The 12,422-nt window shown below is 48.9% G+C and overlaps 1 protein-coding gene across 1 annotated transcript; it reads left to right on the top strand.

The window, feature by feature from the left end:
• Window positions 1–2,367: 2,367 nt before the first annotated feature.
• On the top strand, window positions 2,368–8,582 carry LOC124656873. Its single transcript, XM_047195534.1, has 3 exons — window positions 2,368–3,214; window positions 3,314–3,453; window positions 8,301–8,582. The coding sequence occupies exons 1-3, from the start codon at window positions 2,368–2,370 to the stop codon at window positions 8,580–8,582; spliced, it is 1,269 nt and encodes a 422-aa protein (XP_047051490.1).
• The last annotated feature ends 3,840 nt before the right edge of the window (window positions 8,583–12,422 follow it).

Consider the following 12,422-nt stretch of genomic DNA (forward strand, 5'->3'; position numbering starts at 1 on the left):
TGGTCAAAATCATTCTCTTTTTTTTTTGCATGTGATCTTAAAATGGACCTATAAGGTTTGTTTAAAGAGTTGAATTGAAGTGGCACTTCCTTCAACCCTGTAGGCACACGCAGGAATTTGGCACACGCGCTCAGGCCCAGAGAATTTTTAACTTGGGCCCAAAATTGTAGCAACAAAAAGTCGAGCCCATCCCAGCGTCCAGAACCCCACACCATCGACCACAACCACTCCATCGTGACCAGCCACCGAACCCATTTCCTCCACCTCCGCCGCCGGATTCATCCGGGCCAACTCCGGCCACTCGCTGCCCTGCCGACCACCACCCCGAAACCCCCTCTCTCTATCCCACCGGCGTGGAACCACCAAATCCCTCCCCAACAGAAACCCTAGACTAGGATCCCCTGGAGATCGAAAGCGTCGGCCTTTTTCCTCCCATGGCGGGCGGCGGCGCTGTTGCGGATGGTGGTGAGGCGGAGAGGAGACGGGGCGTCACGGGTGGAGGAGCAGGAGGTCCATGGAAAGGCGGCGCCCCGGCAGCTGGTGGTGGTTACCCGGCTCGGCGAGCGGCTGCTCCGCGCGGGGGCAGGTGCGGCCGGCCTGCGAGTCCCGGCCTTCGCCCCGGCCCGGTGAGACCTCTCGTTCTCTCTCAACCCCTCATCGACTGAAGCAGGACTCTGCGCTAGTGAAAAAAAAAAAATCAATCTTGAGCATGAATTGATTCCCTACTGTACTGATTGCATTTGTTCTTGAGCATGCATTTGGTCGTGCTCTACTGATAGACCAATTGGTTATTACGTGCTATATGTTCTTAATTGAGATAGACATATATTGATTGAGGCACTGCTCATGGGAGCTGCCTATTTTTCAAGTACATGTTTAAGTTGCTGTGAAATGTATGGTTGACTGCTGCCAGATGTTGTTTTGGCCTTGAGTATGTTGATGATGCAGCGACGTCCAGGTGTTGTTGGTTTTCATTTGCCAAAGCATCAGTCTGTAGTTGCTTGGTTTAACTCTCTAGTCGTCTTTTCTAATCCAAGAAGTTTGTTTGTCAGCCACTAAACACACTTGCACATTCCCAGCCAGCTTAGAAGAAGAATACATGCTACTTTTGGGTGTTTAAAGAACACTGCTGTTTGGACTTGTTAGAAAGTCGTTTTCTCACTGAAGGTGCTATCAATCTGATAAGAAGAGTTGTTGGTAGCAGCTCATCTACTGTGATGTTTTGGAGTCATAGATATGTGATTTGGTTTAAGTAGTACATACATGGCGTTTTTCTTGCTGGGTAGTGGGTAATGAGTGAATGAAGTGTCTTTATTTGCGGCTGTTATTTCGAGTCTGGTTTGTAAATATGATTATTTGCTGACCTGAAGATGCTTTGTTCTTGTTCGAGGATATCGAGGAGGACTAAAGAGCGGCAGCGGTGGTTTTGAAGTTGGACTACATGCGTATATATAGGGAAGCTGATTGTTTCTCGTTGCTGTGATTAGCTAGTCTTTGTGTATACATTTGATCATCTAGTAGTATATGTATTCGTCTTGTCATTTTGCTCAATTTTGAATGAATCAAACAGTTTTAATGAAGTTTGAATGAGGAGGTAGATGGATATACTAAGTTTGAATGAATCAAATAGTTTTAATCGAGCGGGACGAGAATGAACGTTGAAGTGGTTGAACCGTAAGAATGGATCAAAAGCTGGCTGGTGTGCGAATGGAGTGCGCGCGCGACTGGCTAAGTGCACAATAGGTAGCCAGCCAATTCGAGCCGGTAATTAGGCGCGATTAGGTTGGCGCAGCGTGCGATGCGAGAAGAGAGCAAGCAGCGAATTGTTGGCGATTAGAGCCGGACGAAACGCACGCAGGAGGCTCTTGTTTTCACTCGGCCGATCGAAACGCAGGAGGCTTTGTTTTCCTTTGGGTGTGGACCAAGCAAGTGTCCTCTCGTTACGCGCCCGCCCGCGCACGTGAATGACACGCGCTCCTTTGACTCGGTCGAAAAGAAAGCTCGATTTTCCCAACGAGTCCACTGCGTACTGTTTGTTCGCGTGTTTGGCGGACGCGATACTCCGTATCCTCGCGCCTCGGGACGGGACGCGTTCTTTGCCACTGTATTAATATAGCGGGCGTAAGGCAATCCAACTAAGCTAGTGCGTCGGCTGGATCTGCGGCGATCCGCGTCGCCGTTCTCTGGCCCGCCGGGCTACCTTCTTCTTCTTTGCCAGGCGATTGTCGTTTATTTGGGTTCGTTCCGCAAGGGCAATACCTACACCTGTATCACTTCAATCTGCATTGCTTTTTCCCAACCAGATCTGCTACTACTAGGATGAGCGGCTGGTCATCACGGGTGCATCGGAAGCGATCTTTGCCCACCATGGCTTGCAGCAGCAAGCGTCGCGGTCGCACTACCCCCGCCGGCGTCTCCTCGTCGGACGCGTCATCGTCCTGGCCGTCTATGCAACCGGATTTGGTCCGCCTGATCGGGTGGCGGCTGCTGGAGACCGGCGACTTGCTGGACTACGTCCGCTTCCGCGCCGTCTGCGCCCACTGGCGCTCCAGCACCGTCTGCCCACGCGGCCGCGGCGTCGCCGACCCGCGCTTCCACCCGCGCCGCTGGATGATGCTGCCCGAGGGGCACGGCCTGCACCCTGGCCACGGCAAGCTACGCAAGTACATACGCTTCCTCAACCTCTCCACCGGCGCCATCGTCCGCTCAAAGCTCCCGCTTTTCAGCCACCACTGCGTCCTCGACTCGGTCGACGGCCTCCTGCTCCTGCAACGCGACCAGGACACAGCCATCCGCCTCCTCCATCCGTTCACGGGTGACATCGCAGAGCTCCCGCCGCTCATCACCCTCTTGAGGCAGTTTAACTTCCAATTTTCGCCCGCAGAAGACAGCCCTCAGACTAGACGTATCTGGAGTAAATTCAGAAAGGTCGGCTCTACCTCCGTCAGCGTGAGTGCAGACGGAGCCATCACCGTCATGATCATCATCTCTGGTATCAAATGTTTAGCCATCGCTACCGTCGGGGACCAGCAATGGAGCGTCGCACGCAGGAACCTCTCCTTCTCTCTGAATCCAGTGTCGCTCCGAGGCAGGATATACATTTTGGATCATGTTTCCACCACAACACAGATTTTCCAGATTCTACCGCCCCGACATGATGCCAAGGTCCCAGCTTCATCTTCACTGCCACCACCACCAGAGTTGATTGCCACGGGTCCGCCAAGCGAACGTCCCATATCCTCCTACCTGGCGGAATGTGACTCGGAGATCCTCCTGATTTGCTTGGGTCATCCCATTTTTTCGCGCATTACAGTTTACAGACTTGCTGACCTTATACTAGGCAGGTTTGTCCCGGTAACAAGCATTGGGGACAATGTTCTCTTCGTCTCCGGAAGGATTTTGAGTGTCAGCAGTAAGGTGCTACCGAATGTTGAGGGCAACTCTCTTGTAATGGTACCTTGTGGTGGAAAAGTGTATCTTGGTCAATATCAACTTAGTACTTCCACGTGGTGTCCGGCAGCTGATGGATCTATATCAAACTTCCTACCCGGTCCGTGTAGCCTCATTCATCATATCTTCACATGTTGCTATCGTGGTCTTTGGTGAGCCAGTTCTTCCCCCTAACTTAATTCTTCTTTGATTGCAGCCTTTTGTTCGGCTTTCTTACTCCGTACATTGTTGTTTTCCGACCTATGTCTGCAGGAACAAAGGAGCAATTTCTTTTCAGGTTAAGGGTAATCGTTCGTGGAATGTGAAGAGGAAGTGGCGATACGGGGTTAGTCTCGCCTGCAGTGCCTTGATTCTCTTGTAGAGCATGCATCTATAATTCTGGATGCTCCTTCTTTTGCTCATGGTCAACTACACGTCCGTATATACCTTACTAGTTATGCGCCTGGTCTTGAATCAGTATGACAAAGTTCTAGCTTTGACTTTTCTTTAGATATGAAATCCATGGATATCTCAAAATCGTATAAATTCTACAAACGAACCACTCAGTTATGCTGGTTTGTTCACCAATTGTCTCATCTGCTGCCAACAACTGGAATTTAAGCGGAATATCCGACCACCCATTTAACTTTGTTTTGCAGTAATCCAATAATACATCGCTCTAACATTAATTCTACGGATGCACAAGGCAACACCTTGATTATATAAAATAAATTGTCTTGTAAAGAGTGGCATGGTTTTTTAAACTCTAGCATTGGAAGGCACAGTGATAGTATATAAAAATGTGTTCTTTCAATCGAATTGGTCCACCTTTTACCTCTGATTTCTCATTTGCAGATTTGTTTCTCAGTTTATTACTCCTGATAAAAAAAAATCGAGTCATGAACCTAAAAAACCTAACTAAAATTGGCACATTTAGGAGCTGATTAATTATGTGTCTTGGTATTTTATTTAGCATTACTTTTCTTTGATTTTGTATTTGATCAGTTTGATTCAGTTGGTGTACTCACTGATCTGACATCTACTTTTCTGTGATCTCGTTTTTTAAATAAATCAAAAATCATATTTTTAAGTTATGAAAAATTCTGAACAAAAAAATTTCATATAGCGAATAATGTCTTTCACAAACTTGTAAAATATCAATTTCAAATACTTTATATTTTAAGCTACACAGAAATGACAAAAGTGTAGATCTGATTAGTCATGTTCAAATCTCCAAAAACATGTCAGATTTTGTTATTTTTGTCTAGCACAAAGTAAAAAGAATTTTGGGTTGAGATTTTGCATGATTATGAGATATTATCACTGACAATCTCCAGAATTTATTTTCAGATTTATTGATAACTTATAAACAACTTAAAAAAAAATGAAGAGCACTAAACCTCGGGAGCCAAAAGCACTTTTCACCGGTTTGTGAAACTATTTAGTGGTAACCAGCATCATTAACGGACAGGGCTAGTTGACGAGTAGGTGTCTGGGTAACCATGCCCACGCGGCCACCATAGCCGGAAAAGAGCACGTTCGATTGACATGGTTAAGATTGAGATGTGATTGTTCATGGCCTAGTTAAATCTGTTTTGCAAAATTGCATTGATCTGTCATGAATTTTCCCAGCATCACCTCAATTTGATAAAGTTATTAGTCTCATCTGCATATTATATGAAACTGTTATCACAAAAAATATGTAGACAATCTAGCAAAAAGCTCAACAGATTTAAGCATGTAGTGTCCAATCCCATCTCATCCTCAACTGTTGGTACAAAACCGGATAGTGCTTGATGTAATATGTAACGTGCCCGCCCCCGGCCGGCCAGCCTTGGCGCCCGCCCGCCCCCGGCCGGACAGCCCCGGTGCCCGTCCCGTCGCCTGACCGCCCCTGGCCGGCCTGCCCCGCCGCCCGCCTGCCTCCGGCCGGCCCGCCCGTTGGTGTTGATGATTCATGCTTTTGCACTGAAAAGCCAGTCTTCACGGTCAAACGATCTTCAGACCAGGAATATGAGGCAGCAACAATATGGATCCAAACAAGAAAAAGAGAAGAAACCATCCTGCCAAATGGATCGATGGGGAGAAGAGCTAGCTCGCCGCCTGCTGTAAATCGAATCAATTGCTCAGTATCCACGCCTTGCTCTCCTCTCCTCTCCTCTCCTCGACAAAGATCAAAGTCTAAGTCGCACGCGCTTCCCGCACGCGGTTAGTGATAGCTGACTAGTATTTATAAAGACAGGGGAAGGGTGAGTTTTCAGGGGAGTGAGGGAGGGAAGTGAGGGCGGGAATAAGGCGGAGAGGGTATTCTGAATTCTGATGCTCAATTCTCCTTCATGCTTGATGAGGGCAGTTGAGTGGCTGGGATGTGTATTGCCATGGATCGGTGACGTGGAGGATGAGATCCTAGAATTGTGGGGCCTAAGAAATCATGTGATGGGTATGCATGCACATTGTGGGCCTAAGCAATCATATGGTGGGTATGCACACAAGCACTTGCTTCTTAGGATTTGCACAGTTTTATGGGATTATTTTTGACGTTCTAGACATCCCGAAAAAAATGCTAGATTTTGTTTGCTTCTTTCTCTCTTGATGCGATAGGAAATCCCATTACCCACACCTACTTTATCTCGTTCAACATGTGGGCAGCAAAAATCCCTAAAGTCCTAATTAATCCTCCACAAGATTATTAGCTCCCTACAACCTCATACGAAGTGACCAGAGGCTGCTTTTGTAAGAAAATATGTATTGATTGGTTCTGCCATATGATGCGAGTGCAACACCAAAGAAAGAAAAATATTTGCCTAGTTACTAGTGCTGCTGAAATGCTGATTCATGCTATTGCAGGGTCATCTAATAAGATACAAGATTGCACCAAAGGATCACATCACTCAATTTCAAAAAAAAATTATAAGCAAAATGTACATGCAAATGACGATAGTGAAGTACACAATGAATGCTTAGCTAGAATGCCATCAGATCTGGCTTGGCAAACACACAATGCAAGTACAGCAATTTCAACTTCCAAGTATCAGGGCGCCAAGGAATTAATCAACTAGATAAACTAGGCATCACAGAACTTTCCCAACATCGGATAACAAACTGATGTCCAGGTAAAGCAAATGCAAATCAAGGTCTCCGCAGTCCCATCCCAGCCCAGCCTCAGACGATTACATACAACACAACACCACATGCTGCATTGCAACACACTTCCGAATATTAAACCTTGGCTGCTCATGCATTGAACCATAGCATCGTAGAGTTATTAATCAGGGCTGTTGTTCCATAAAGGAAGCACCAGGCCTTCGAGCCTTCCAAATGATGCGTCACGTCTGCTGCTACCTCTCCAGTCATATAGTTATCCTCAGTATCCTCCAACAACAATAACAAATCAAGATGGTCAGCTCTAGAGCAAAAATAAATAAATAAACAATATGATCAGCTCTAGAGCATCTACAACAGGCTAGCTAGCATGTTTGTTTTCTCGAAATGGCAGCAGGCACCTATGCAGAATTACAACATAATGTTTTTCGGGAAATAGATATCAACGGAGCAAGATTCTACTCATAGGACTAAATATGCTGGTAAAATAGCAAAGCATAAACCAAGAGATGCATATGTGGATTTGAACAGTTATGCTTCCATGTGCGATTGCATAACAAAATCATCAAGATTTTACAACAGCAGTGCATCATGTCATTTTCAAATATGTAATTGCTTTCTGCTGTCAACAGAAACTTAGTACAACTTGCACCATCAGGTAGGCACGCAATTGACATGACATTTTACACATCATGTACAGAAATTCACACTTGACAGTACATGTACACATGGCAAAAGGAATATTCAAGTATACAATATGTTCATGAAAACAGACACTATACAAACATAGCAGACACTATACAAGCAAGCAAACCCAAAAGGCTTTACATTTGGGAGCAGTGATGGCTTCACATAGCAGACACTCTACAAACAAGCAATGCCAAAAGGCTATAATCCAAACAAATTTGTCGATTAACAAGCTCAATAACTGGCTACATGAGAAGAAAGAACTCAGGAACAGCTGTTGTATCGGCATAAAAATGATACAACATGCTCCAGGTATTTTTAAGAGATACAAGCTAAATTGGATATCTCCTTCCCTCACACCGCTGCCAAACAACCCCTAGATGATTTGTTTTTTATATTGAAAGATAGGGTGAGAATTTGAGTACATAACAGTCAGCATCCATACTCCGTTGTCAAGCGTAGAGAAAACAAGCTCAGGACATACTGGAAATAGACATATTACCATCTCCACGAGGTGATAAAGCATCCGTCAATTCCAGAACTACAGTAACATCACAATGGTTTTGCTACAGTAATCTATTCTAGCAGAATCAAGCACTTACGTAGGTTTAGCCTATTTTATTTCTTGCCACTGTCTCCTACTAGCAGTTAGGAAAGGTGTTGTTTCCTGGTAAGGTGTTCAACGGTTTGAACTCAACATGTGAAAACCAGCAATTGGTGAACCAGTTCATTTGCCTTTACTGGAGTCCAACCTGAGCAATTAAACTAGCATGAAGCATTAACTGAACCACTCTCTGAATTTTTACAACAAGAACATGAGAGTGCAATATATCTAGAAAAGCATACACACAAGGTGCCCAAGTATACTTTTTTAGTCCAGGTTCATCCAAAAAAAAATCCCAACAGATAGTTAAAACAAAAAGACATGCTTATAGACACTACCCTGTAGTTCAAGTAGAGGTTTCAGTTTTTTCAACGTGTTAAGCATTAAAGACCAAAACAACTAGCAATCACATTAAGAAATACTTTTGTTTCAGAGAGCAAATCAACTAGCAATAAAATTAACAACTTAACCTTGGCAGGACAGAAGGAGCATGCCGAAGCAGGAACACCACCATGCTTCCATGGTTGTGCCCAGCACCAACGTCACAAGACAGCGACCTACCACTTGGGGTTGCGGTAGTGCCCACGCCATCGCCGACACCACCGGTGTAACACATGGCTGCATAGCTCTCGGGAGCCAGCAGGATGGCTTTGTGAGCGTCGTCATGTTCAGGGTCAGGCTGAGAGAGCTCCTCCTTCAGGTCGTCGCCGCCAGGTCCAGGCCCAGCTGCAGCTCCACACAGAAGCAGGAGCTGAGTTAGTCCGGCCTTGGTCTCCTTCTCCTCCCTCCGAGCAGAGCAGCTAGTCTTCGGACCTCAACAAGGCATTTGCGTTAGCAGAGCACCAATAGCAGGAGCAGCAACAGTAGTAGCGAGGAAGATGACGCATAGGAGGCGAAGGAAGATGAGGGACTGACCGGAGAATTGGAGGTGAGTCAACGGGGTGGTAGTAGAAGCCGTCCATGGCTGGGGCGAGCTCCTCCTCCTAGTCGGGCATGTCCCGGACGTCGTCACCTTGCGCGTCCTCGTCGCCGTCCAGAGGCCCAGCTGCAGCAGCTCCGGCGTGCGGGCTGTCGTTGGCCGTGCCGGCGACCACAAACCAGCAGGAGCTGAGTAGGCCGGCCTTCACCTCCTCCTTTTCTGCGCAGGAACGAGCTTCAGCAAGAATGCAAGATGGGATCGAGGTATGGAGGCGGAGAGGGTACTTGGAGACCGTGAGCTTACCATGGCTGGCGAGCTCGACGAGGACGTTGTGAAGGGGGTATGCCGCTTCTTGGGCACTGCCGTCGCCATGGCCGTCTACGGCTTGTGCAGCTCCATCCGGACGAGGGCCTCTACTTGCTCCGGTCGGCGGCGGCGGCGAGTGCCAGCACCGGGCGGACTTCTCGACGCCGGACCCGCAGCCGCTACTCTGAGGTTTTGCGGAGGCGCGGGGGCAGGGGTGGTGTGGTAGGAGGAGGGGCGGCGCAGACGGCGAGGTGGCCGGCGGGAAGGAGCCGGCGGCGCGGGAGGGAGGCCGCGGGGAGAAAGGGGATCCACCTGGGTAGGTAGGGTTTGCGTCTAGCGTTTCCTTTGACCCAAAAAGAACTCGAATCTTTTGGCCCGCAACTCACCTCTTCCTCCCGAAATTTTCCAAGTTTTGGCGCGACTTCGGTACTCCAGTCAGCGCGCGATCCCAAATTTCTCAGACTAGCGCGGTATTTCAAGATTTGTGTGTATATCCGCAACGCGGGAACTGAAAACATCACCAACGGCGCTGCTATATGTACGACAATTTCCATTCGATTCATGTACCATCCTATGTGGCAGCACAGCTGCGCGAGCAACGTTAGAGCATCACTAGCAGTACCCTCAAACCCTCAAATCCTCAAACCAGTCTAAGGGTCGAGAATTGACATTTTTTAGCACTCATAAGAGCATCTCCAGCCGTGTCCCCCAAAGAGTCCCCCAAAGCGCGCCGGATTGAGCTTTTGGGGGACGTATTTCGTTGGTGCCGCGTTTGGGGGACGTCGCGTCCCCCAAACGCCGCCCCAATATTTAAATAGATAGAATAAAACTCTTTACTAATATTTAAATCGGTTCAACATAAACAAAATACATATAAAACTTCGAAAAACATAATTAAATTACATATAAATTATTTTAAACTACTTCTTCTTCTTCTTCGATGATGGCCCTGCCTCGTCGTCGTCATCACGGTGGCGCTTCCTGCTCGTCACCTCTTCCGAAGAGGCGGTGTCGGCCGACGCGTCGGAGTCCTCCTCGTTGTCGCCGGTGCTCGTCGGCTGCGCCTTGGCCTTGGCGGTATTGGCCTTCGCGTCCGCCTCCGCCTTCGCACGGGCCACCGCCACCTCCTCTGACCCTTGTTCCTCCGCGTCATCCTCCACGCCCAGCCATTCCTCCGCGCTGTCAAGTGGCGGGAGGGAATCGTCGCCGCTGCTGGGCGTCGGAGCTTTGTCCCACCAATGGCGCCATCCAGCAGGCTTTCCCTCGCTGGAGGTGTCGGACGGGAGCTCGGAGATGTAGCTCATCGTCGCTGGAGGTGTCGGATGCGGCCGGTGAAGATCCAAAAGCGCCGACGTACGGGTCTTATTATTGAGCGCGGGACGGCGGCGCAGAAGTCGAAAAGAGCAGTGGTTGCTCTTCCGAGGAGTCCCGACTCCATTCCGGCGGTTGCCGCGTCGTCGACGCGGTTACCAATGCAACGGTTTCGCTTCCCGGGAACTGCACCGTCGCTACGTAGGCGGCGGCTAAGCTTCCGTGCCGTTGACGCGTCGGCCCCGCCACTCCCCGCCTCTCATTTCGTTGTGTCCGGCGTGCCCGGTGCGTCCCCTATGGGACGGGGACGGGCTCGGGGCGCCGGACACCGAATGGGGGCGCGCCGGACAAAAATGGGCTTTGGGGGACGCGGCTGGAACGCATTTTCTGTCCGGCACGCCCCAAATCCCTTTGGGGGACGGTTTGGGGGACGCGGCTGGAGATGCTCTAAGGGTTGAAAAATAGGGGCAAATACTAGAACCCTCAAACCCGTAAAAAACGGTTATTTCCCACAGCGGAGGAATAGGGGTTGGGTTGTTTCCCCTCTCCAACCCTCACTTTTAAAGGTTGGGACGGCAACCCGGGGTCCAACCCTCAAAATTATTTAGGGGTTTAGGGGTTCTAATCTTTGCTTTTTTTTCATTCCAACCCATAGAAAAAACGGTTATTTATGAGGGTTGGAGGGTTTAAGGGTACTACTAGTGATGCTCTTAGTAGCTACTGTGTCTGCAGCCGAAGCAAGCCACTGTTGACATCCTATGGTGCATCCTATCCAATTTTGCAGCTCCATGGCGTGTACCTTGTCGACGTCGTATCTTCGGAAATCGACGATTTGGGCAACGGCTTCATGAAGGCGACATGGTGGGACGGTGGGTTGGCCAGGGGTACTCCACAGAAGAAGAAGGTGAGCTGGTTGGTGAATTGTCCTTGAGCTGCAATTGGCACCTGCGTCGTTGGAAGCATGATGGAGCAATGGAGGCCATGCGATCTTCCTTCTCTCCCGTGTTCTTGATCCCCAAGTGATGGTGGCCATGGGACCAAAATCAAGTTTGAATTGTGGGCAACGGGTAGGTTTGGGCCATACTTTTTTTAGGGAAAGCCACCACGGAAAATTTATTGATTAATGAAAATAGTTACATCATTTGCAAGAATCCTAGAAATAAAATCTAGAGGATCCTCCAAACAAATTGACCAGGGTCCCTCCGCCGCGCAAGCCAAAGTATGGGCTACTTTGCTGCCTTTCCTAGCACAATAAGAAAAAATAACATGGGCAAAACCTCTGGAAAGAAAAGGCACCATCTTGCTTGCAATCACTAGTAACGATCATTCTGGCACATCCTACCTGGCCAGCGACCAGGAGCCCATCACTAAGTGCCCTAGCCTCAACAGAAGAGGCAGCAGCGATGGAGGGTATCGTGGAGCAGCACCCAACGATAAACCCTCCCCTCTCATCACGGATCACAACTCTCGTCGCCCTAGTGAATGACTCCACATAAAATGACGCATCCACATTGTATAGCCCTCCATAGGTTTTTCCCGGGCATCACATTTGATGCCAGGATTTTTTTCCTTGCTCTAGAGCAGCAAAGAAAATATAATCACAACCGGGCAGGCAAATTTATAGTGAACAACCTAAAATGAAAATAGAAAACAATCGGGTCCACTGCATCTTCCTCCACCGCCCGGCCAGAGCTCTGTATCGCCGCCTGGTCGTGTCGGCGCTCGCTACCTTCTCCTGTCGGCAATCCTCTTCCAAACACGCTCCACGGTTGAGCTCCTAGCGGCGGAGGTCAACAAGTAACCGAAAGTGCCACTGCATCCTTCTGGAGCCTCAGGATCGAGATACTGGTGGTGGACGTTGACGACCAACCAGAGCGCCACGAACGGCGATAGACGGGAGGGGGCACGTCCTCCCTGCCTAGGGGAACATGGTTGATGGCGCGTGGGCGGCGAGTCCCACGAGGCAAAGAGAGGACACAGGCTTGTACGAGTATGCGGCGATGGGCGCTTCAACCCCCAAGCGTGCCGCCGCCTGTATTCTGCGGGGAGAGGAAGAGGTTGGGG

This window comes from Lolium rigidum, chromosome 5, assembly GCF_022539505.1.
Source record: "Lolium rigidum isolate FL_2022 chromosome 5, APGP_CSIRO_Lrig_0.1, whole genome shotgun sequence".
NCBI lineage: Eukaryota > Viridiplantae > Streptophyta > Magnoliopsida > Poales > Poaceae > Lolium > Lolium rigidum.

Coding starts and splice junctions, on each gene's coding strand:
- LOC124656873 (XM_047195534.1), top strand. CDS start 2,368: ATGGCTTGCAGCAGCAAGCGTCGCGGTCGCACTACCCCCGCCGGCGTC. Junction 3,215..3,313: donor ACCAGAGTTGATTGCCACGG/GTCCGCCAAGCG, acceptor CGCGCATTACAG/TTTACAGACTTGCTGACCTT. Junction 3,454..8,300: donor AGGGCAACTCTCTTGTAATG/GTACCTTGTGGT, acceptor TAACCTTGGCAG/GACAGAAGGAGCATGCCGAA.